This window comes from Cladophialophora immunda (assembly GCF_000835495.1).
Source record: "Cladophialophora immunda strain CBS 83496 unplaced genomic scaffold supercont1.2, whole genome shotgun sequence".
Classification (NCBI taxonomy): domain Eukaryota; kingdom Fungi; phylum Ascomycota; class Eurotiomycetes; order Chaetothyriales; family Herpotrichiellaceae; genus Cladophialophora; species Cladophialophora immunda.
Genome location: NW_015622542.1, coordinates 359,693 through 384,520, shown reverse-complemented (window position 1 = coordinate 384,520; position 24,828 = coordinate 359,693). Strand labels below are relative to the sequence as shown.

Here is a 24,828-nt window from a genome sequence, read left to right as displayed (position 1 = left end):
CCTCGTCTTCCACACAGAGAACTCGATTCCATTCCTCAAGCAGAGTAGAGTGAGGCCCGGTGCTCCAGACGCCTTTGGACATCCCCATGTCGGTGAAAAACATCGTCACGCTTATTCACTTTGTTTACTCCCTAGGGAGAGTAGAAGACAACTTCTTCCGCAAGGGAATCTTCTCAGAAGACTTGGCAATTAGGACCCCCTTACTCGAGTCGAAAATTAGCTGAGATTGTACTTTTGGCTTCTTGGGTTGTCCAAAGAGAAGTATCGCTATATCGACTTCATTACTGACAGGCTCGACAGCTAATCCATTCCATATCAACCTGCAACACGAGCTCTACACGCCCATCTCCTGCTTTCTTCGTCCCTCAGTGCACAACTCCTCCTCCTCATTTCGACGTTGTCAGACATCTTCATCGGAGACAACCAGATAAAACCCTCCTCTCGTCCCATATAAGTCACATGCTGTCAGGTTTCAATACGGGCTGACTGATGGAACGGCGTTGGATTCTGGAAGAGAAGGAACACATCGCACAATCGCACATAGCGGGGCTTTGGTATCGAGACTGAGCGCCTGCAAGGTACTATGCCACGATGTCATCCTCCTATCCATGCTCGAAACCTTCTGCAACTGCCAGTCGGCTGAAGCCGCTCATCCCGAGCCGCGACCACGCCACATGGACACATTTCATTTGGACTGGCGGACCGGCGGACATTGACATACTTTTTTGGTCGTCACCCGCATCAAAGCTGACTCTCTAAGGCCTCAGCGTTGGCAACTATCGAAAGTTAGCTCATCGAACACGGTCAATTCACAGGTAGCAGTATATTGGCACAATTTGCCCCAGGATGCTTCGACAGGCACAAGGAGACTGAAAATCCCACGACTGAGCCGCCCAGCTGGACCAGAACTGCTATCTAGGTTCCTCCCGCTACCAGCCGCGCCGCCGCCAATCCGCTTGCAAGCGCCCCCTTTTGAGACTAAGGGAACTCTATAAGCAGCGACGGCAACACGCAGAGCAATCTCACTATGAAGATCTTAGAATGTGAGAGACTGACCCTGAAGAGCGGAGGCACAATGCAACTGGCACTGATCAGTGACGGAAACAATTCTCACCACTATGAAGGAATCAGTTGACTACTCCTGGGAACCACTTTCGCCATGCAGCCTGCGGTTAAGGCAGCACCGCAAGGCAGCTGAGCTATTCGGACGACTGAAGATAATCCCCGCGAGAGACGGCGCCTGGCAGCACTGACCCCATATTCTCACACTGCGTGATCACAGTGTAACGAGGGTGATAGATGTCGCGGTCTCGAGCGGCATGGCTAGCAACGGGCCTCGACTCAGTTGCGGCCTTGAACTATTTCCCAAACCCCGAGTTCGTTGTTGGCGCGCTCCTGTTGGCCAACGCGAATCATGTTGGCCTTATGCCTGCCATTGGCCAACGCGCCGCAGGTGAGATCTGGCCGCGACATTGGCAAACTGTCAAGGCCAGCGTGGACTTGGACGATCAGTGGCTACGCCCAAGAATGGGCCTGCCTGCCTCCTATGTGATCCAGGGGCCCCCAAGACGGTACAGACAGACAGACAGACAACCAAGCCCCTGGTCTAGGTGTCAAGGGCTCCGCGACGGTCTCTATTGCCAAGTTTATCATACATAGATGAGGTTCGATGCGGAAAACGGATGACTTAGTTTCTCGGTGCACGGGCTGGCTGTTTGGCTAGTTAGTGACCGTACATAAAACCATGTCGCTTCTGAATATAATACATGTGTTCCCATTTGGTGCATCGTCGATCCCTTGGCTCATTATTGCATCAGGTTACAGTATAGGCAGTCCAAGATTCCCTCACGCCGCATAACGCCTCGCCTCGCCTCACTTGATTTTGCCTCCAATCTATCTCCCCCTCCAATTCACGCTGTCTCCAAACCTGACGTCGAACTCGACGGCGCCAAACACTCCGATGGCGGGGTACAGGTCGCCCTCGCCCATGAGGCCGTCGACGCCTTCATCGCGCAGGTCGCGTTCTTCGTCCATGTCCCAGCCCCACCGCTCGTCGGCCTTGCCGTCTCTGGTGACGAAGGCGCGCGTCTTGACCTTGCCCATCCCGGGCCCGCCTCCATGAGCACCCGTCGCGGCCTGCGTGGAGAAACGCATGCCCACTCCGACAACTTCGCCCTCCTTGAACGCCTGGACAAAGTCCCGCCCGCCCCACGGGTCGTTCACGAATCTCCGCCCGTCGTCCCCGTGCACGCCGATGCTCGCGCGGTGCCACCCGGGCAAGCGCCACGGCGGATAGGGCTTCGCGGCGAACCCGATCGCGATACCCGAGTTCGCGTTGAGGATGCGGCGGACGGCGATCTCAAAGTAGATCGTCTTCGGCTCCGAGGTGGACAGCGGGTTGTCCACACAGGCGAAATACAAGGGGATCGAGGCCACAATGATCGCGTCTTGCTGGTGTTTGCTCGTCGCCACGTGCCACGTCGTGGGGCTCGTCTGCCGGAACGCCGTCAAGTGCTTCCGCAGCTGTAACGGCGGAGGTTCCAGGGTAATGTGGCCTGCATTTGCCAGGAGGTGGATCTCGTGGCTAGGCGTGCTGGGCGTGTACACAGGGTGTTTTGCACACCATTCGTGGGCACGCGCCGCGGAGTCGTACGACGCGTTGTTCGTTGGCGAGTAGTCTTGTGGTAGCGGCGGAGGTGGCGGGAGGAGTGCCGTATCGGGAATCACAGTCCAGTCATGGTAGGGTGGAGGGTTGTCAGGCTTTGAGCTTGAGAGGTGGGAGGGCGGCGGACCGGGCGGAGGGGAGAAGTCTTCATTGTGAGTGCCATCGTGGCCGCGGCGGTGTGATGGTGGTGGACCGGAAGGAGGCTGAACGGTCTCCTCTGTCCCGTAGTTCCGTTGATGATGCGACGGAGGCGGCCCTGGTGGAGGGGCGTAGTGATCTTCCTGCCGACCTTGTGTCCGGCTCCATCCTCCTTCGTGACCTAGATTGTTGTTTGCCGAAGGGTTCTCCGTCCCGACGTCAACTTTGCCCTTGAGAGACTTGAAGAGGCCCATGATGGTCCCCGGGGAGCGGAGGGGACAGCGATGATCGTTGGTACGCAGATGCCCAGACCAGGAATAGGTGTTGAGGATTAAGCGAAGAGTCCACGCCACACAGGTGTAGGATCTTATCCCCTGCTCACACTTTCCCGATGCCAGTGACCGCCCCTCAGACTCAGGTTCTCTGCAAAGCCTCGGACCCAGTAACAGTTCGATCGTTTGGTGTTAGTCCCTCATACGAGATAAAAGCCACTAGGGGTCCGGTAGAGTGTAACGTAAGGGTATAGTAATAGTGTTCGATGGTAGATGCCGCTCTAGGTCTGGTTCTTTGGTGTTTGTAACACACCATGCAGTGCAAGACTTGCCGAAGGTGTAGTAGGATCCAGCCCACCGCAGTCCAAGGGCCACTCGATCTACCCTGTTCGAACGGAATGGCACTCTGGAGTTGGTGCAAACAACACCAACTCAATCCGGTAGTGAGAGGCTGGCAACGCTGGTCGAAACGAACGAACCAGTACCGATGCAGGCTTTTGCGCCGTGCCGGTCTTTTCCCACCCTCCCACTCCGCAAAGACGGTGGCGCCCAAGGAGTTCGGCTGACTCTAGGAGGGGTGGTCAAGACTGAGTCGGGTCGACGGGATGATATGGGGACGACGATAGGTACAGGTTTGAGGAATTGGAGACTTGATTAGTTTGGTTGATAGATTGATTGGTGGGCAGGTAGGTAGCAAGTAGGTAGGTAGGCACGGTTCTGAAGCCTCGTTCGCAGAAAGCGTGTGGTGATCACATGGACCTAAACTTGACGTTCGGAGGGAGTTGATGGACGAGGGAGGAGGGCCGTAGTTGGCTGAGGGACCTAGCTAGAGTGACTAACTTTCTCGTTGTTGCTTTGGTGCTGCGGTGGTGTCGTTGGTGTCGTTGGTGTCGTTGTCTCGCTTCGCAATCGGAGACGTTGGACAAAGAAGGGATGGAGGGAGGATGAGAAGACGGGTCCAAGCGCCGTGGACGCACAATGCAAGGATTGCGCTGATGGAGGCTAAGTGACCAGGTCAAGGTCAATTCAGGGATGGGAGGTGGGAAGTCGAAAGCTTGATGAGGGTGGTGGTGGTGGGTTGAATCAATCCTTGATCCTGGACGGAGGGACTTTTCGGAGAGGATTCATGTGGCGGTGGTGGTGGTGGTGCATGCGTCGACCGACTGAACGCGGGGTAATGAGAGGAGAGAGGCACTGGCATGTGACGTGATGCCCCTCTCCCAAGACCTGCGAGAAGGCACCTAAACAATGTTACTCAAATAGGCTGCCTATGCCTGCTCCGTGCCTAGAACTATCGAGTCACTTAGACTCCTGGCCACCTATAACTTACCTATAAGTAAGCTACTTATTGTCCCTTAGGTACCTAGGCAGGCATAAGCCACAGCCCCGTCTATTTAGCGAAGCCCAAAGCCATCCCAAATGCTAGTGCCCTCAAGCATGTGCAATCCTATGCCACCCACATTGGTAGCTATCATCTATCAATCACGCATATGCATCTTCCAAGTCTCCCTCGCTCCGTCCCTTCCGGCATCCTTTTCATCCTTCACCCACTGGCGGGTCTCTGCGGCCACTGATCCAGTGTCACTGGACTCCCTGTCAGGGTGAAGTTCACCATCGCCTGCGTCGGCACATCCAACAGCAATCCATAGTCTCCAGGGTATAGGATTTGATTTCCATTCTCATCTCGCCGCGCGAGACTGCCCAGCGTCAAATCCAGCGCCGCCGTCTTCGACGACCCACGGGTGATGTTGAACAGTCTTTGGTACGCAACCAGTTCCTTGATGGGATGGGGGGCAGGCCCATTCTGGCCACTGATAAACCCTAACGTTACAAAGTCGGACGCCACTCTGCCCGTGTTGGTGACATTGACCTCGAACGTGCTGAAGGGGCACAGGTCGAGGTACTTGTACGTCGAGCGGTCGCAGCTAGACACCAGCTTGGAGATGTTGAAGCTTGACTGCTTGGGCTGGACCGCCGTGAGACTAAAGTTGGTGTAGTGCAAGCCATATCCGAACGGGAGAACAGCATTGTCGTACCATTTGTATGTTCTGCCAGGGTTTCCGGACGAGGCGTTGGGCCTCAGGTTCATGTCTGTCATGGCGACCTGTTCAACGTAGTTGGCAGGGTACTGCGTGACAGGGAGTCTTCCTGCCGGCGCCACCTTGCCCGTAATGATGTTGACAAGAGCATCGCCTCCAGCCATGCCTGGATAGCCGGCCCATACGATGGCCGAGATGTTGGGGTTGTTCAAGAAGGGAGTGTCGTCGAGCTGATCACCCATCTGAAGCAAGATGACCGGCTTGCCCATCGCCGTGACCTGGTTGATCAGATCGATCTTTCCTGGGGCCCAGCTGATGTCGTACCGGTCCAAGCTCTCGCTTTCGTCGTCATCGTTGATGCCGTCTGCAACGATCACGATGTCGCCCTCTTCCGCAGCCGAGATCAGGTCATCCCAGTTATCTGTGGTAGGGAAGTTGATGCTGCTCTGGCTGCTGGTGTATTTGATGTTGACGTGAGGCAATTGCTGCAAGGCGTAGAGTGGCCCATGAAGGAACCGCGCCTGGCCATAGTAGTTGCCTTGCATCTGCGTCGTCACATTTGCCCATTCACCAAACAGAGCGATGGTGGTGTTCCTGTCTGATGGCAAAGACAACGGCAGCGTGCCGTCATTCTTGAGGAGCACAATGCCTTCCTCGGCCGCCTTCAATGCAAGGGCTTCGGAGGCTGGGGTCGACACATTCTGCCAGCCGAGGGAGCGATACGGAGTGGCAGATGCCGGATCAAAATATCCCAGGCGTATCAGAGAAGAGTAAAGACGGGTCAGTGTCTGGTCGAGCACGCTTTCATTGAACAGCCCCCTTTCATACGCTCCAGGAAGGTGTGTCTGATAGTATGTACCCTTGGACAAGGTCAGCATTACGCAGCGGCATGTATCTGGACAGAGGGACCTACGCAGTTGAGATCAGTCCCTGCTTTCAAGGCGTCGGCGACGGCTTGCTCTCGAGACGTTGTATAGTCGTGCGGCATGTAGATATTTTGAATTGCGTCGCAATCAGAGGTCACATACTGGCCCTCGCCTGTCCAATTCCAATGTTCTCTCAAAATAGTTTGCAGGATGTACGGGTCGGCGCAGGTGGGCACGCCATTCAAGGCGTTGTAGGAGCACATGATCGAGCTTATGGTTGTAAGTGAGTCGACCAATAAAGATCATGCTATATCTCACTCACCCGACATTGGCGTCTCTCGCACAGGTTTGGAACGGCTGCATGTAGTACTCGGCAAGATCCTGAGTGGTAACTTGGGCGTCGAAGTTGTATCGATCTGTGGTCTCCCAGTTCTCCAGGTCATACGCGACGAAATGCTTGCAAGTGGCAACCACTTTCTTGATCGCTGGGTCATGGCCACCTTGGAGACCATTGATCAGGGAAGCAACATAAGACTTGAGATGGAAAGGATCTTCTCCCGGAGTCTCTTGCCCGCGGCCCCAGCGTGGATCTCTACCACATCATAGGTTAGAACAGAGCTCGGGACACTTCGGGCTTATGGACTTGAACGACAATCTTACTCACTTGTACGGGTTGATATTGGGTGTCCAGTAGTCCAGTCCACTCCTGTTGGCATTGTTGAATGCGCGTGCTTCGGTGCTGACAACAGTCGCGACAGCGTGAATCAACGCATCATCAAACGCTGCCGACATCAGGATTGGTTGTGGGAAGGACGTCGCATAAGACCACTCTCCATTTTGGTTGAAGGTCACGCCTGGAGAGCTGGCCACGCCGTGCAATGCTTCCTCTGATATCTGATAAGTATGACAAGCAAAACTCGGAGGCCTTGGGTAAACTCACGCCACCATTGATAGCTGTGGATTCCCAGACGTGGCACTCCTGGGGAAGTGTTGCCTGTCAAATTGAATTTCTCATCGAGAGTCATGGCTCCAATGAGCGCCCTGGCTCTGTCTGCCACCGATGCAGACGTATCACACACAGTATTGTTTGCAAGAGGTCCATGGACACAATCGGGGAACAAATCTGCCACCGCCGGCACGGCCAGCAGCGCGAGGAGACCAAGCACAGTGGCTGCCATGGTTTCAATACTCTTTGCGCTGGGAAGTTTGCAAGAGACGCCTTCACAGCGGATAAAAAGAAAACGGCCCTCACGGTCTCCATCCTGGGTTATAAGGGCCTTCAATTTCACCAACCTTGTACCTACTGTGCCCCTCCCATTCTCCGCAAGGTCTGTCAAGCAAGTCAATGTTGGGAATTAGCCATCATTGAGAATTCATCCTTTAGCAAGCCAGGTCTTGCAGCGACGATCATTCCAGTATGCAATTACCGGCAGGAAGTAACCGGGGGACGAAAGTCGTTGCCGATGCCTATGACTGCACAGACAAAGTATCTCTGTCAATCCTTCTGGTGCCGTTGCGTTTGATGAACCAGGGACAATGCACACCGCTAAGCCTTTGAGATGCAAAGGGTTGAAGGCCGGTGGCTGGTGTCCGGCATCACGGGCATGTCTCCTAGCTCCAGCATCGACGGGTATATCGTCACCAGGTTCTGCACCTCGGTGTTTTCCTTGGGCTGTTCTTCTCTCAGTCGCTTTCGAGCTGGATTGATTTTGGATAAAAGGGCAAAGGCAGACAAAACAGACGAGAGGGGAAGGGCACAGTTGCCTGTGCGTCAATCACCGGCCCTGGGCCACTCAGCTGCACCGACTCATCACAGCGGGCAATTAGGCTAAATGCCAGCTGTGACTGTGGAGGCGGAGGGCGAACATTCTGTGGAGAACTGGGGGCTTTCGACCTCTCGTGATCCTTGCCGCCTTTTGTGCAGCCAGGACGAGTGCCGTCTTCTCAAGGTTTGACCTCATCATTCCATGGAACATTCGACGGCCGAGAGGATGGTTTTATCCTGATATCGGTACGAGCGTCCCGCCAATGGCGACAGGCTGGATTCGTCTGCCCAGGCCACCGGACGAGAAAACGGGTGGTCTGACCATGAGCCTAGGTGCCATGTTCCGCTCCCCAATGGTGCCCAATGCCCTCTGTTCGTCGGGTCCAAGTTGCAGATGGCATTTGTCAGACAGATCCCGGAGCCTGGTGGCTGCGATGGCGTTTTTGAAACGGATGCTAGCTGCCGATCCCTAAAGGATATTCCTTGATCTGGCCTTGTTGGTGCTTAGCCCAGCCGTGCAATGCTTCGCTGGGCTTTCTCCCGATTGCATGTCCGCTAGCCAGGATATCTGTCCCCTCTCCAATGAAAACGCCATCAGTGCGCATGATCGAGGTGGATGTGACATGGTCCATGTGCGCCATGTTGTATTCTCCAGGATTTGAATTAGCCTGAAGACGGAAGACGGCACGCGGAGGTGATCAGCTGTCGATGAGATACAAGATCCCAAGAGACACCCATCTTGCGGTCCGTCTCCAGTCTCCAGTCTCCAGTTCCCAGTCACTAGTTGCTCCAAGATATCTGCTGCTGTTGTCGTTGTACAGTCGCAACCATGGTTCACACGGCGGGCAAGACCTCCCAATTCACCGATGCCGCTCTCCAGCAGCGTCTGCAGCTGTCCGGCAAGGCTGGCCCGCAGGCGCTGGTCAGGAACATCCGTGTCTTTCTGATCGCATGCTTTGCTTGCATTGGTGGTCTCCTTTACGGTTACAACCAAGGTGTTTTCAGCGGTGTCTTGTAAGTCTCACCACTGAACTCCTTTGAAATGAATGTGCACGCCTTTTTGGTCGCGAGGAGAGTCTCACGGCTGGACTCTTTCTTCGGTGGTAATGTCCGGTGCTGGGGGCAGATTGTTGACCGAATGCCAGGACCATGAATTCCTTCAATCGACACATGGGAGACTACACCACCGACCAGTCGAAGAAAGGCTGGCTCACCTCCATCCTTGAGTTGGGCGCCTGGACAGGCACTCTGTACTCCGGCTTCCTCGCCGAGATCATCTCCAGGAAATATGCCATCTTGGTCAACACCTGCATTTTCATCATCGGTGTTATAGTGCAATGCACAGCTGTCCAGGCTGGCCACTCAGCCATCCTTGGAGGCCGGTTTGTCGTCGGTATGGGTGTCGGCTCGCTATCCATGATCGTGCCCATGTACGTCGCCGAATGCTCGCCTCCTGAGCTTCGAGGTCTGCTCATTGGAGTCCAACAATTCGCTATCGAGTTTGGCATCATGGTCAGCTTCTGGATCGTAAGTGTACCTCTGTGACTCCAGTGGTGCTCCCACTGACCTCTTGCTAGGACTATGGCACCAACTACATCGGCGGCACAGGCGACAGTCAATCTGAGGCAGCCTGGCTCGTCCCTCTTGCCCTTCAACTCTTCCCTGCCCTTATCCTGCTCGTCGGAATGGTTTGGATGCCATTTACTCCTCGATGGTTGGTCCACCATGGACGCGAAGAGGAAGCCCGCCGGACATTGGCAACTTTGAGATCTCTGCCCGTGGATCATCAACTCATTGACTTGGAGTTCCTCGAGATCAAGGCCCAGTCCATGTTCGAGAAGCGGACTGTTGAGGCAAACTTCCCTCATCTGGCCGAAATGACAGCAACCAACACCATCAAGCTACAATTTGTTGCGATTGGCTCTCTGTTCAAGACAATGCCCATGTTCCGCCGAGTTATTGTCGCGACAGTGACCATGTTCTTCCAGCAATGGACCGGAATCAATGCCGTGCTTTACTATGCTCCTCAGGTGGGTGACATTGACTGCTGAAATTGATGTCTGGAAGACACTGACAGCGCCCTAGATCTTCGGCTCTCTTGGGCTGTCATCGAACACTACATCCCTTCTCGCGACAGGCGTGGTCGGTATTGCCATGTTGTTGGCAACCATTCCATCCATCCTTTACATTGACAGAATTGGAAGGAGACCTGCCCTGGCTCTTGGTGCCCTCGGAATGGGTCTTTGTCACTTCATCATCGCGGTCATTTTTGCGAAGAACCAACATCAATGGCCCACTCACCATGCTGCCGGCTGGGCTGCGATTGTCATGGTGTGGCTCTTCGTCATCCACTTCGGTTGGTCCTGGGGTCCATGGTAAGTCGAACCAGAATTTCTATTGTTTTTGTGGCACACAAATTGACATGTAACGCAGTGCTTGGATCGTCGTCGCTGAGGTCTGGCCTCTGTCTGCACGCCCATATGGTATCGCCCTTGGTGCTTCCTCGAACTGGATGAACAATTTCATTGTTGGTCAAGTCACTCCAGACATGATTACCGGCATCACATATGGAACTTTCATTATTTTTGGCATATTGATCACCATGGGAGCTGGCTTTATCTGGTTCTTTGGTAAGACGAATCCACAAGCTAGCCTTTCCAGACACGTTACTGACGCATCTGCCAGTTCCTGAAACCAAGCAGCTCAGTCTGGAGGAGATGGACCTCGTCTTCGGATCCAGCGGTGTGGCCACTGCCGACCAGGAGCGCATGGCCCAGATCAACGCTGAGATCGGTCTCAATCGTCGCCTTAGTGCACTCCAAGGAATCGATCACAGCAGTGACGAGAAGGTCTCCGAGGTCAGGGAGAAGACAGCTGAGACAAAGGTTGTGTGAGCACCTGCACCTGGGAACTGATAGTCACATCTGCTACTGAGAGAGTCGAGGGTCAGCAGACCATTGGTTGACAGACTTCATGATTTCCATAGACGAGTCTCGTAGGGTGACAAACGCAGTTGAAATTTATCCTTCCGACTTACTTCACAGTGGAGGGCCCAACGTAAAGAGATAAGTAGTTGTGTCTCCAACGTCGGTGAACTTCCGAGTTAACCAATCATCCGTGAGCAACCAGCAGCTTGTTTGGGTTTGTGATCGAAATCGCTCCAAAGGCTGGTTTTGTAGTCACATGGCGTCAAGATCTCGCGGTCGGTGCTGTAAAACTTGAATTCTGACCAGCTCTGGAATTTGCGTCGACGAAGGAAGCTTGATCTGTCTTCTATCGTTGCTGTACACACCTTGCATTCGTCTTAGAGCTTCGTGTTCTTCTTCCATAACTAGCTTTTCCGCAAACGCTGCCAACATGTCACTGTCACAAATCCCTTCCCGTCTTTTGATAGTCTTCAGCAAACATAAAGACCTCTGGCGAATATCTGGGTCCCGGGATCTCGTTGCTGCCATATAGAGATGCGAGACGATTCCGAGGTTCATGGAAATGACAGGCTCCGTATGATGATCTGGAGTTGAGGGAGAAGCGTCGTGAGTGCCATCTTTCCAAGTGGTTTCCAGATGTTTAGATGATCTTTTCGGTCTGGAATCTTGTAGCATCCTTTGCACTATCTCCTCTGCAACGAGGACCAACTCCTGAAATTTGTCTGTAAGTAGATCGAAGATCATCTCATTGCGTTCAAGGCATGAGCTTAGAATGATATCAAGAGCAACGCTCGAAGCTTTGAGAATCAATGCCGCAAGGTCGTGGCTGCGTTTTCTCTGCAACAAGCGTCGAAAAGCTATTTCCCACTCGTTAAAGTGCTGTCGAAGCACTTGATGCCTTCCATCGAGGTCCTTAGGATATGGGCGAGGCGTACCACAATTCCTTCTCGTAGCCTGGACATCGCGCGCAAAGTGCAATACCTGGTAGCGACACATTTCGAAGGATGACCGAGCTTCATCCGCATCACTGAAAGTGGCGGGGACAGGATCGACTGAGGTTATCGCAAAGGCAGGAGGCGCTTGGAACCCGTCCTTCCCAAATTCCATGACCTGAGTGTCTAGCCTCAGGTACATCTGGACTAGCAGATGTCTCGGCAGGTAGTGTTCTGGGGTGTCTTCAGAGCGACGAGCCAGTTCCGCTAGGATCCTCATGCCAGAGTATATGTGACTCAGTGAAGAGGCAAAGTGTTTTCGAAGAATCTCAATGCAGGCAAAGAGGACTGACACAGTCAACGCAACGTCAACCGCTCGAGGTGATCTGCTTGTATCGAGCTTAACCACATGGTGCATGGCTCTGCCGTAGTGCTGCATGGCAAATGCAAGCAGAGAGGGATCTGTGGATGGCGCAGGACACAGGAAAAGTTCGTGTAGGCCGCCGATGGATATCACCGCGTGCTTGATAGCATCCTCATGATGCGCCGTGGTCAGTATGAACCGAGACCACAGCTCGGGACGAAAATATCCAGCTAACTCGCCAGCTGTTCGATTCCGAAAGAAGTTGAAAGACCGCTTCTCTCTCCAATCCATGTCTGGAAGAGAAGTCATCATGTAGAGAGGGTCTGGCACATAGACAACGAAGGCCTGGCCCTTTCTATTCGGCTTTGTGCTCTTGACTGGATCGACATAGCCCTTGCATTCTCTTTTGCTTCGTATACATCTCTGGCAGCTGGGCCTCTGCTCGTCGCATTTTATATGACGGGCCCTTTTCGACGTTAACTTTCGTCCTCGATGTAGAGAGCTAGATGTATTGACATACTTGCATGTAACACAACCGCTGCGAACTTTGCTGCCTCCAATTCGAGCCAGTTTTGGGGGAGCCATGGAAAACACTGATTCGACACCCCTGACGACGCCGAGGCTTGAGCGCGAGGCTGACTGGATGTAAGGGCGGACGAGTACGTGGTGGTTGCGCGCCAAATATGAGGATAGAAAGCCCCCTGCTGTGACTTCCGCCGGAACAACGAAGTCTTTCTTATACTGTCAGATGATAGCAACCTGCATCGTCCCTCGAGGCTCGATTCCTTCCAGGGCATGCGGTGTGCCCTAGGCCGCATGTCCTCTGGCTGTATACCAGCCATCCTCAGCCTCACCATCACGGCGTGTCGACCGACGTTCCACGTGTTGTCGATGTAGATCAACTGTCCACACTATGGGCAGAGGGCGGAATTGATCGAGGAGGGTGTGTAATAGGCGGTTTCCCAGTATTAACTCGATTCGGTTGGTCTCTTACGAGTCAACCTTCAGGTTTGGACGGTGGAGTCGGCGCTCGCAAATGGACAGCACGCCCAAGGCTTGACAAAGGCTATCGCGCTGTTAGCAGATATCCCAGAAAGGGAATATTTGGTCGAGGTCTCACACATGTTCCACTCAACATACGCGTCCCGCTTCAAAAGTCGCTTCTCCCGTCTCCACGGTGCCGCCATTGAGACCACGGGGCGAGTCGTTTCGAGTCATGTCTTGCTCTGAGGTGCCTTTAGCGAGCGCGATGCAGCAATAGGGCCGGAAGTGCGTTTTTCTGAGGGGCCGGATGGCGGGTTCCTTGTACAGAGATGGTCCTGTAGCAGGTGGTTGAAAGATAAAGCGAGTCTCTCGAAGCGAAACCCCAAAATCGGGCGGATGTGGGGGACGAATTTTGGCTGTGAAAGGCCAAAAGCTGATGATGGCAACCAGCGCTTTATTTTAGAATCAGCGGGACTCGTGTTTCTGCATCGTATTTTGCGTTTGCCCATGATTCTTATGGAGCTCGCTCTCTGCTAACTTTCTTGGAGCGTCCTGCGACTCGATTGCTTAGACCCTCCCTGTACGAAGAGGGTGGAAGTGTTCAGGGGTCTGTTATCAGGCACAAAGGGGGTTGCCATATTCTTCTTATCCAACTTACACCACCTTTGAAGTGGATGCCCATCAACTATACTGCTGTCAGCAAGCAAGCAAGACACGGCCGTAAGCTGGGGAGGTCCCTCGAACAGAAAAATGTCAAAACCTTGAAGGTTCCATTCAACTGAAATATATCGTTTTGACTCTCGAGGCGACGTCTCTCAGCGCAACGACTGTGATAGCAACGTTGTCGACGATGGGGCCGATGCTCTTCCCAGCGTTGCGGATGTTTCAGCCCGTGCTATAATCAGGTTTGAGGGAGGAGAAAGGTTCACCTCCGTACATAAATGATCTCGTGCTAATATCTCTCAGTCTCAAGCTCGAAGATTATCGCTATCAACAAGTCACCTCCTTCGAGAACCCTTATCATAAGAAGTCTTCGAGGGCTGTGTCCCGACTGGCAAAACTTGGGATCACCCATTCGTCAGTCGAATTGAGAGATTATGAGTGATATGGTGCCAGACCGGCGCTTGTTCATGGCAAAGTAAGATATTGTTGCTCATGGATTGAGCGTGGCCTTCATGGACAGTGGGTTTTCGTCTGCCTCTATAAATAGCGACATCTGCCCTTCACCTACACTGCTCCAAAGGTTTTGCCAAAGCAGCCACATCGTTGATCGAGGCCTCTTTGACTCCGCTGGCTGGGTCGTGGATTCTGTATCAGACTATTCGGCTCTTCCTGACGGTTGGCTCGGCCTGTCACTTCTTTCACTGGATACAAAATGTGGCTTCAGGAATGACATATGGGGAATGGCGAGAAGAATGAACAAATGAATGATCAGGACAGATGAAATAGGTAACTCGCCCCCTCGATCCCATAGCAGAGCACTTTGACAAGGTCGCCGAGCCACTTGATTGCGGCCGCCGACCCATTCCTGACTCGCAAAGAAGCCCAAGAATGTGTCTCGCTTCGCACGTGCCCGTGTCCGGGTCGACGGAGAGGAACACAGACCATCGAGCGCTCCCAGAGGAGGGTTCCAAAGCATTACCGACACTCGGTTGTTCCCTTGGCGTGGTCGAACGAAGAAAGACTTGGATGGCCCAGAGTCCAGGGTTCCTGGTCTCCATGCACGGTGCACCGACTCGATCTGGCCAACCTGCGCAGACCTCGACCTTTCGAGGCCGATCCAGGCGCATGGGACTACCATTTTCAGCGACATAGAGACACACCAGGGGTCTTCCATCTGATGCCCCCGCCGTGAAAGACACACAACACTCTGAGATGTACAGAGCTCGGACCGTGTGGGCACTATCGTCTGCGTGAGTGTGCAAGGACGACAACCGGATTCCATTTTCCACTTGCCGTCGAGGCAACGATCCGGAGATGTCATGCTGAAAAGAGGAGTCACGGAGATCGAGGGAGGATACAGCCTCCTAAGCACGCACCAAGGCCGACTCTGCAGTGCGGATCCTACCTCCAAACTCTTGACTAGGCGACGTTGGCTGAGCGAAACCGATAGTAAATGACGCGGAGTGAAAGGTCGAACTGTACAAATTGTGAGCCATTATTCACAGCGATGGAGGTAAAGGGAGTGGAGTCTTGACCTCAGAGTAAGAGCGAAGACTATGAACATAGAGCCGCAGGTCGCAGTGGCCATGCAAGTTCGTGTCTTCCAGAATGGAAAATAGCATAGAGCGGTATAGGATCTCATTTTACAAAGAAGGGGGATGGGAGGGGATGGGACTGGAACGACAAGAGCAGTCATATGGTGAAGTTGGTATGGATGGGAAATTGAAATGGGACAGAAAAAGATCGAGCGCCTCCTCTGATGCAAACTCCTTATAGACTTGTTGGAAAGATGGAGATGCTAACGTTGAGTGCATCCATCATGGCGATATGCGGCGTTCGAAGCTTCAAGAATCACGAGCAGGAATCAAGTCACTAAATCGCTGAATGCAAAGCCAGAGATGGTCGAGATAGAGACAAAAGTAGAAGATAGTGCAATTGATCCATTCTGCACTCGAAATATGCCAACGCCATGGCTGAAGGGCAACCTCTGCCTCGACCAGATGTAGCATCATGCCGCCAACGTCCTGTCCATTCACCTTTTTGCTGTCTGAAAAGGCTATGACAATGCTGAGTGACTGAATCACCCAGATTTATCCGGTCCAATTACCTGCACAATTCCTACCAGCATCGGTAGGATAAACGAGTGAACTCCAAAGCCTTGCGCCAATGAACGCCGTAGAGCCTAGCCAGTAGAAGTTGTTGTACAAGAATGGCGAAGGCACCTGCTGCTAATGATCAAGAGGGATGTGGAGATTTGTTCCTGCTCCCCTGCTGCTGCTGTTGATAATGATGATGGTGGTGATGGTGACGATAATCAATTCTACTCTTCTTGCGTCTGGAACTTGACCAGCTTGGTAAAATGGGCGTGGGTATCATAAAAGGACATGTGGAGTGACTGACAAAACCAGAACCCGTCCACCCACAAGTCTCTCCGCATCTCTTGCATGTACTGAGAAGGTTGAGACCGAGTGATTCTTCCGTTTCTTTTTCTTTCATCCGATTGCCATGCTTGCGATGGAAAAGATCAGACATGCTTCGTTGGCCAACAAGGTCAAGGGAAAAAAAAAACAGATATGGGTGTCGTAACGGTCGTTGTTCATCGTTTGCCCTTCTTCTTGCTGCTGGTGCTTGCACTTCGGCCGAGATTGTCTCTCGACATGGTTCTCGTCAAGCCACCAATGTAATCTTGCAGGAAGCGGTTCTCAGTCTCGAGCTTGTCGTGGTCGTTCTTGACCTCATCGATCTTTTCGGCCAGAGCGGCGAGCGAAGATTGCAGGTTTCGCGCTTGCCTGTAATCTTAGTTAGTACGTGAAACACGATATGAGAGCTTTGTGTCCTACTCTTTCAGAGTTTCGCGGAGCCCACGCTCTATGCGCTCAATGTCCTCACTGTTGCGTCGTGGACTCATTGCTCTGGCGTCGTCCGGGGGGTACTGGGGCCTCTCTCGCTGCACGACGTCTCGACCTTTTGGTACAATGATGGTGTTGGATCTCTGTCTGTCTCCCAGTCGAGGTCTTTCCATCCGCGTCCTTCGCGAGACTGGCCGAGGTGAGGTGGATTGCGGGAAGTCCGACTCGGAGGAAGATGAGGAACCACTCGATATCGGAGGAGATACAGATGGGCGGTGTGCTATATCTGATGGTTCGTGCCCAGTCATAGAGACTGGGTAAGGGAACGGTGCCGTAGCCTTGGACGATGATGATGGGGAACCTTGCATCTGGCGGCGGCCAGTCTTGAAGTATGTGTTGCCGAGTTGCTACTCGTCCCGCTTCTTGTTTTCCCAATCTTGCTTGACCGACGTTCTGGAGTTGCCGAATGACGCATTGGCCTTGTGTGCAATTCAAGACGAGCGCACTGACCTAGGTCCAGCGCCTGTCCTAAGGTGTTTTGAGCATCCAAAGCAGTAGCACCCGCCCAGGTGGTATGAACCAGAGATGCAGTGGTATGGCTGGAAGGGGAAGGCTGTGTAGACGAGTTTGGGGCAGCAGACACACACCCCGAGGCTGCACGGGTGGGTTGACGAAGTATTTGGGCCCTTGGGAGGGAGGGAGGGCACGGGTTGCCGCAGAGGGACGGACGATGGCAGGGTTACCGGGTCGCAACCAGGGTCAGCGAAGTGAGCGAAGCGGAAGGTAGACTGGAGAGGACGATGATTGTCGTGAATGGTTGGAGGGTGGATAAGGTGATCGTCAAAGGGCAAAGTTAACTGCTGGGGAGGAGAATGGGCTCCCTGTTGCCCAAGAGCGGAACCTGAAAAGTCAAACGTGAAGGGCCTGAGCGGCGGGTTTGAGTGTCGTGGGCGAGCTGGGTACAGAGCTGCGGTCAGTCCTCAGCCAGACAGGAATCTGCTCCTACGAGCAACGCGGCTGAGTGGTGAGGAGCTTGTGGTTTTGTGGATCTGGGCAAGTTGTCCCACGGATCGCTGGGCAAGTTACGTCGTTGACTCGAGCCTTTGGTGGACCAGGGCGGGCTGATCAACAACAGCGTTGCCTCCTGGGAGTCAGAGATTGCTAGCCTTCGAGTGGGCTGGTTGGGATTGGATGAGACGCTGGCTGCTTGGATTTCTTTTTGTTCGGGGGGAGGGTTTCACGAAAGAGGGCGAGGATCAGAATCGCTGCGTGTTTCAGTCGCTACTCCTTAGTGGCAGGAGTGTCCTTTTTCTATATCAAGAACCCATCGCTGCTGAGGGTTTGGGGGAGGGGGTATGTTACGGCATGCGTCGAGATGGGAGCAAGCGATGGCGGCCACGAGGTGGTGGCGAGCAGAGCGTCCCGATTGAAGGCAAATAATGATGGATGGACGATGGCAACCCTTTGGCGCGTGGGAAATGAAATGGCGCAAGGCTGTTTGTCCAAAGAAACCAACCGTGGTGAAAAGAAGGCAGCGGGCAATGGGTAGGGGTCACAGGCACCACCACTCAGATGATGCCCCAAAGCCGGGATTCATTCCAGGTAAAGAAGAGAGACCCTTGGGGGCAGCAGCCACGAAAATTGACGACGGATAGCCGGGAATCGCACCGCCTAAGGCAAGCGAAAAGATGGAGAGTGGCCAAGAGGAATGGGACGGAAGGCGGGCCCAGGCAGCCGCTTGTGTAAGGGGGAGCCTCTTAAATGAATGTCAAGGTGGTTAAGGACGAGCCGCTATGCCCCCTGGGGTTTAACTGGGCCACTTAGCTGCTGCGGCGGCGTGCAAAATGTCCTGCGGCTTGACGTCGTTGATCACTCAGTCTCACCTTTCGATCGACATCATATCTCCCAACCGAAGTCGCCATCGGTCGACAATCATGCCGATGCCCAAGTTTCACTTACTCCATTGCAACTCCCAAGCAGGCCATCAGGCTTATCGCAGTCAACTCTGTCACGGAACCTTCGACAGGCGGCAGATGAGGAGCGCACCCAGTCAATCCAAAGAGCCTCTTGGGCATTGACTTGATGGCTATCCCCAACCCTGGCCTTCCCGACCAATCCTCAATCTCGAGTTGACCTCCCAAGAATCTTCCTCTTCCACCTCCTCACCGTGTGCTGAATCCCAGACTTCCGGCGACTCACCGAGTGGGTCGGAGTTGCGGAATGGTAGCATATCAACACATACGAGAAAGATCGACGTTCTTAGTCCGCTCGCCGGTTGAATAACCGCTGGAGATTCGGATATTTTCAAGCCCCAGCTACGCTGACCTGGCCTGAACACGACCTATAGCGTCGCCTGAAGAATGGACTACAAGCACACTATAACAAATGTAGAGACGCGATTCTAATTACCCGAAGGACTTACGTGGTGTCAGTCCGCCAATGATCTTCTGCGAGTGCTCATACTGTCCTTAAGAGAAAGGGAGAATGGGCGCGTTGGATGGCTTGGACAAGGACAGCGACATCGTTACAAGGGAGAAACGAGCGCTAACGACCCGGATATCTTTCGCGCCCCGTAATCCCTCGACGCACGATAGCCCTTGTCTCGCTGGGTGTGCCGTTCTGTCAACACGAGCTTCCTCTGACGCAGGGTCTGCTTGACTCTGGGGCATCGAGTCCCTGCATCGACCAGATATATGAAAGGGTTCTTCCTCGGCGCCTCAAGAGCTTGTCACAGAATGACGGTCGGTCGCAACGCCATAGCCGACCACAATTGAAAAACAGTAGGAATTGATGGCATCACATGGACCTGTTTGCTGAGGTTGTCTGAGGCAGCGAGGATCCAGACATTGTTCGTCATAACGAATTCTTGTGGGGGCAAACGCCAACAAGCCTGACGGAGCACAACGACGTCATCCATCACGGGGGCGGATTGCTTTTTCGGTCAAAGGATCACCCTCTAACAATCCGCGATGTTTCACCAGGGTCACCGAGCCTCACTTCTGATTGATCCTCCGTATGAGAACAGACCACATCTCATGAGTTTAAGTGGGAAGATCTTCACCTTCAGGAATTGAGGATGCTCCCGCGCGGCAGCATCTGGTGGCTTCCACCATCTCCAACGGTATCATGCAACGGCAAGGGGCTCCTGTACGGAGATGGCGAACACGCAACACGATCCCTGACATGCACTCTACACAGTACTCTCAATGGATTTTGGATGGCCTCCCGATTTTGGTGATGCCCCGGCGGTCCTGTAAATCGTCAGCTTTTGCAATTTGCGGGTTTGGCCGGGAAGATGAAGATCATCTACCAAGCTACAGGTGACCCTGATTTGTTCCGGAAGACTTCCATCCACATCCAACGTCCTGTTGGTAGTTGCTGGCATGTTGGTCTTGTCACTCTGAAAAGCTAGACCGGCCCCTGCCCAAACCTTCAGGATGTTATCTCTGGTGTTTGATGTCCGGTACCCCACAAAATTGGAATGCGGTATGGAGCAGAAGCCGTGCTAAGCCTGCGAAGATATCCTGTTTGACATAAACTAGACCAGGTCAGACCTGATCTCCTGTGCCCAAGCAGAGGCATTTGCTTTGAGCCCAAAATGGTGGTCAGCGTGTCAGTCTCAGTTTCAAAGTGATGCGTGAAGACTCTATGTACCACCCGTCCGCTGGAGGTTGGCTGTCCGTGTGTCGAACTCTGTAGGCTGTCTGTGGGCTGTCCACTCCGCTATTGCTGTGTCATAAATTATAACATCTTGCACCAACAGATGACGACCTACAGTCATGTCCACTGCGAGATGTCGAGGCGTCGGCATATCGACGTAATGTCTCAGTCTCGCGAAGAGCAGAATTCGCCAATGGTACTGTATCACCAAGAGCATGGAGTTGGCACTGCCACTATGACGGCTTCTTCGTTTGCTCCACATCTGCCGGATGTTCTCGAGCTCATTGTCAGGTGGACGGGGAAATGTCGAATGAGGTACTGTTCAACCTTTGATTGGTATAGCACCTGCTAGCAAGAAGAAGCGGTCAGTGTGCACGAATAACGTCCAGGTCCAACTCACCTATAGAAAACCAAGGTCAACTGCTCCCTTCTGTCGTGGCCTCATGGTCTGTCGCTCACAATCCAAATCGCGCGATCGTTCATCTCGGACTGGCCCAAAGGGCTCTTGTTCACCTCTTTTGAAGGCGACCGCAAGATCCTGTGTGAATATCTCCCCGCAGATTTGACCCTTTCTATCCAAGCAATTTGCCACAGTCGCTGTACCTTTGAGGTCTCAAATCTTGGGTGATGGAAGACTTCGCCAGGAACGCCACCACTATCTCCAGGGTCTTGGTACTTATGGTCGCTGAAGCGTGTGTGCCCAAAAGGCTCTCTTGATATCGAGAAGGTCAGTAGGTGGAAAATAGGTCATGACCTTGTTCGTAAGTGTTTTCACGGCTGTTGAGCAGAGCCGACGGTCCTTTGGTTCTCTCGCTTCACTTCAAGGCCTATATTGATATCCAGAAATGCATCTGCCCATGCTTCGTGCTCGCTAGGTCAAAGCGTGTGCCATGTCTTAGTATCCCATGGTAAGGTTGGAGACGGCATGGACTGCAGAGGAGCAGGTTACAATTGATGGCTGCTGGTTCAAAATGAACAGTCCTGATGGTAGGTGGTGAGGATGCGGGAACTGAGCAGAGCCAGTAATATCGCACTGTGATTGAGCTCTACGCTATCCTGGACCTCGCCTAGAGTGAGACCTGCATTCCCTTGATGCATGAGCAGTCTCGAATCTCTGGATAGTCTTCTCCAGAAATGCCCATTCCAGAGCGTTCAGAAGTGTTGCAGCAGGTGGCATGATCGGTAGAGTTTCCGGGCTGTTTGTTCTGGTTTAAGCGAGTCTCATGTGTCGGTATTTGAGCGGAGGCCGACGAAGACAAAGTCCCGTCGTCTGACAAGATGCAATTCTGTCGCGCAATTATGAGAGACTCTCGCAATGAGATTGGCTCTGGGACGGTCTGACATGGTGCTGACCGCAGAATGCGCCGGTCAGACGAAATCTCACCTCGTCGTGGCAGAAGCCGGAGCAAAGACCGACAATTCGCACCCCCTCCCTCGGCGTCTTTTACCGTCTTCAATCCCAACGTCAGGCCAAAGACCTTCCTCAATCCATCAAATTGGAAAGCGTGCGCCGAGCCAAGGAAAACGAGAAGGAAGAGAAAAGAGACAGTAGAAAAAGAGAAGTTGAGCTGAACATTCTCCTTTCCTTCCCCTTCCACGCAGCCATCAACCCCGGTAAAGCCTGCAAGAAATGGGATCTCTCGACTCGTCGTCGCTCATAACGGGCATCGCCCACGTCAATCTTACTGTTCCGGTCGGCACACTCGACCAAGCTAACGAGTTCTATGGGACAACTATGGGCCTCACGCCTCGTGCGGTCCCGCACTTACAAAAAGGCACCTTAGCATGGTTCGACATTGGATCCTGGGGACAGCAGGTGCACATCGCTTTTGGGGCTCCCTCGGATTTTGAGAAGCAGTCATCGAGACATCCCTGCTTTAAGTTGGCCTCTCCCCAGGCGCTCTTGCAGTTGAGGCAGAGGATCTGGGAGCATTTCGTGAGAGGAGGCCAGGCGGCACCGACCGAGGCGGATAAGCCCGGAGAGGCCAATTCTGGTGAGTCTTTCTCGCCCTACCCTTGAGATTCTTTCTCCCTGGCGTCAGCTCGGCGACGCTTCAAGCCCTTGTGCAGGGAAAGCTGTGGACTAATACCGCGGGGCCGTACAAAGGAGCCCAAGGCGTGGAATATCCGCAACGATTCTTCGCGAGAGACTACGCCGGGAACAGGCTGGAGTTCAGTGTGTAGGCCGTTTGCATCCACCATTGCAGGGACGGCCATACAAGCAGGGCTCGTTGTGGCGGATCGAAGCAAACCAACAACGACCCTTCAGCGACAAAAACTCGACAGAGTACCGAGGGCTGTGAACCATTTGTTGGTGGGATTGACGACGGCAGGCCTGGACCAGGAGACTGGGATGTTGTGACAATGTCTTCTTGTGCTGTTTCTCTTGGCCTTGGAGATATGATGTTGGAGATATGATCGTGACGACTGTTGTATGTAGGTTCAGCATCAGAAGCAGGGGGATTCCGTGGGCGCTGGTCGCATATACCGAACCGCATTTCTCCCACACTCTCTTTACAATCAGTGTTTTATCATCTCAACGTCAATTGGGACTTGCCCTTTGGATTAGGCAATCTTGGTCGATGCGATGTACATGGTTTGGGCTGCTCAACTGGCCGATTTGTTCGTTCCCGTCCTCTGGCTATTGATCGCCCATGATGTCCCCTATCGACCCCAGGATTGATCTTTTCTCGCGAAGCATATGCACGCGTTAAAATGCAAAAACCTGCCCGTGAACCTGCAGAACGCGGATCGAATATCTTTTCTCCCGCACCCATCTCAGCCATCTCACCAAGACATTTGTCGTTCCAGCAGAATCCAGCACCGGGCGGGCACCCCTTTGATCTTTTATGTTTCGCCGCCCACGCCCATCACGGCAGGGACGAAAGCCAGGTACCCGCCGAGCCGGGTGACAAAAAAAGTGGCACAGCGAAAGACTAAGACTGAATGACCCTTTCTTTCTCCTCCCTCCATCCAAACTATAAGGTGGTAACTATATAATCTACTCACTAGAAATAGAGTAGCTTATGGGCTATCTAGAGATATTAATATTATCCATTATTTCTTAGAAAAAAGTACGTTAAAAGTACTTTGCAAATAATAGAGGTAGGAAAGTAGTTTTGTCTGACGGCTAGAGTGTGCCACTTATTTTGTCACCCGGCTCGCCGCATTTTTCCTGTGAAGCCCAAGAAAGAGATCTCCCGGCCCCGGAAAAAAAAAACAAGGTTCGTTTAATAACTGAAGATCCCCCGCCTATCACCTGTCGGTGGTTTCCCCGGTAGCTGGGTAGAAGGTCAGGTGTGTTGGACTGGCAAGCGAGGTGTGTGTGGTGCCACGGGGTGCTACGAGTATGTATCGCGAAAAGACGCGCGACTTGGACTATTGAGAAAGAAAGCCTTGAGCACGGGAGGGATATGTAAACAACACGCGCTCCTTGCGTGCGGGTGGAACTGGCTTTTTTGATTTCTGTCCATTGAACGAGAATTCAAGCTCCTCTTCTTTTTGGGAGTGTATGCCTCGTAATCATGTGGTGGGAGTCGGTCCTCCCCTACTAACCTCAGGGAAGGATATTCTTGTCAGCGTCCCTGTCGTTGGAAGGAAATGGACGTTGTTGCACAGCGCTCGTTGGTTCTTCGCCTGCTTGCTAGCACGCAGGCATAAGCCCAGATAACTGTCTGTCTGTCTCTCGTTCCATCTCGCCCCCCTGATGAAAAGCAATCCCCCTAGCCAGACTCGGCTCTCGATGTGAAGAACTCATTACACCCCCCCACCCCCCTATCGCAGCCCAGTGAACACGGACTCGTCGCCTGCATCTCTCTTGAACCACCTTCACGCCCTCCACTCCCTCGTCGTGGGCACGCTCGTAAGTATTGTCGCCGCAGCCGATGTCGCCGCCGTGGTGGTCAGGAACGACGGGTCCGGCCCGCTGCCGACGCCGGGCCACTTGCGGTGCCACAGGTCGCAGTTGGGGTCGAGCCAGTTGCCGGAGCAGTTGGCGACCTGGACGCTGTACATGGTGCAGCCCGTCATCCAGAAGTTGACGCCCCCAAAGTAGTGGCTGTTCCACTGGCACTTGTCGATGACGCGCCGCAGCCCCGCGTGGCACTGGTCCTGCTGCACGTCCTGGTCGCACTCCGCCTGCGTGCCCGACATGTACGTCAAGTTGTCGATGACGGTGGGTTTCCAGCGCACCAGCCGCAGGGCCATGATGATCCCCGACAGTTCCGTGAGCGTGTAGTTTGGTGTCGTTGTCGCGAGGGCGTCGGTGAGGTTCGCGTTGTTGGACGCCAAGAGCGGGCCTCTTTTTGCCATGTCGGCATCGGTATCGGTGGTGGTGTCGTTCGTAGTGAGCGCGATGAGGTCGGTTGGGTATTCGTTCAAGTCGAATTCTTGACCTGTGATAGTCTCTGAGTTAAGGACGGGCTGATGAATGAGAGACAAAGACACCATTTGGTGAATTCGTGGAGCGCAACAAGGTATGGGAGCCTCTCAACACCAGGAAAAAGGTGATGTGAGAGACAGCAATACCAAAGTAAGAAATAATCGAGGTATAGCGGACAACAGATGACAGGAATCGGAATCACTATACCTTGGGCAGGAAGATTCCCTGGCTTGTATGCTTGATCACAGAACAAGTCCGCCAACCGAGTTGCCGTGGGCGGGTCGATGTACCAATCGCCGCCTCCTGTGGCGCAGACCGCAAAG

At 53.5% G+C, this 24,828-nt stretch overlaps 7 protein-coding genes across 7 annotated transcripts; 2 read left to right on the top strand and 5 right to left on the bottom strand.

Annotated features, from left to right (window-relative positions):
- Positions 1-1,643: 1,643 nt before the first annotated feature.
- Positions 1,644-4,204, bottom strand: PV07_02515 (uncharacterized protein). Its single transcript, XM_016389129.1, has one exon. The coding sequence runs from the start codon at positions 3,055-3,057 to the stop codon at positions 1,894-1,896; it is 1,164 nt and encodes a 387-aa protein (XP_016251031.1). The 5' UTR covers positions 3,058-4,204; the 3' UTR covers positions 1,644-1,893.
- Positions 4,205-4,427: 223 nt separating this feature from the next.
- On the bottom strand, positions 4,428-7,158 carry PV07_02514 (uncharacterized protein; the record flags this gene model as incomplete). The annotated part of the gene is made up of 5 exons (XM_016389128.1): positions 4,428-5,974; positions 6,028-6,250; positions 6,303-6,572; positions 6,645-6,867; positions 6,921-7,158. 5 exons carry the CDS (start codon positions 7,156-7,158, stop codon positions 4,619-4,621), a joined length of 2,310 nt encoding a protein of 769 aa, XP_016251030.1. The 3' UTR covers positions 4,428-4,618.
- Positions 7,159-8,200: 1,042 nt separating this feature from the next.
- Positions 8,201-8,386, bottom strand: PV07_02513 (uncharacterized protein; the record flags this gene model as incomplete). Its single annotated transcript, XM_016389127.1, has 1 exon — positions 8,201-8,386. One exon carries the CDS (start codon positions 8,384-8,386, stop codon positions 8,201-8,203), a length of 186 nt encoding a protein of 61 aa, XP_016251029.1.
- A 38-nt stretch (positions 8,387-8,424) lies between these two features.
- On the top strand, positions 8,425-10,777 carry PV07_02512 (uncharacterized protein). The gene is made up of 6 exons (XM_016389126.1): positions 8,425-8,759; positions 8,891-9,272; positions 9,323-9,775; positions 9,831-10,120; positions 10,179-10,375; positions 10,431-10,777. Exons 1-6 carry the CDS (start codon positions 8,575-8,577, stop codon positions 10,637-10,639), a joined length of 1,716 nt encoding a protein of 571 aa, XP_016251028.1. The 5' UTR covers positions 8,425-8,574; the 3' UTR covers positions 10,640-10,777.
- A 4,554-nt stretch (positions 10,778-15,331) lies between these two features.
- Positions 15,332-18,024, bottom strand: PV07_02511 (uncharacterized protein). The gene is made up of 2 exons (XM_016389125.1): positions 16,456-18,024; positions 15,332-16,404 (listed from the first exon to the last, which is right to left on the bottom strand). The coding sequence occupies exons 1-2, from the start codon at positions 16,830-16,832 to the stop codon at positions 16,212-16,214; spliced, it is 570 nt and encodes a 189-aa protein (XP_016251027.1). The 5' UTR covers positions 16,833-18,024; the 3' UTR covers positions 15,332-16,211.
- Positions 18,025-19,855: 1,831 nt separating this feature from the next.
- Positions 19,856-20,606, bottom strand: PV07_02510 (uncharacterized protein). The gene is made up of 3 exons (XM_016389124.1): positions 20,525-20,606; positions 20,240-20,469; positions 19,856-20,187 (listed from the first exon to the last, which is right to left on the bottom strand). The coding sequence occupies exons 2-3, from the start codon at positions 20,384-20,386 to the stop codon at positions 19,897-19,899; spliced, it is 438 nt and encodes a 145-aa protein (XP_016251026.1). The 5' UTR covers positions 20,387-20,469; positions 20,525-20,606; the 3' UTR covers positions 19,856-19,896.
- A 982-nt stretch (positions 20,607-21,588) lies between these two features.
- Positions 21,589-22,799, top strand: PV07_02509 (uncharacterized protein). The gene is made up of 2 exons (XM_016389123.1): positions 21,589-22,118; positions 22,232-22,799. The coding sequence occupies exons 1-2, from the start codon at positions 21,755-21,757 to the stop codon at positions 22,306-22,308; spliced, it is 441 nt and encodes a 146-aa protein (XP_016251025.1). The 5' UTR covers positions 21,589-21,754; the 3' UTR covers positions 22,309-22,799.
- The last annotated feature ends 2,029 nt before the right edge of the window (positions 22,800-24,828 follow it).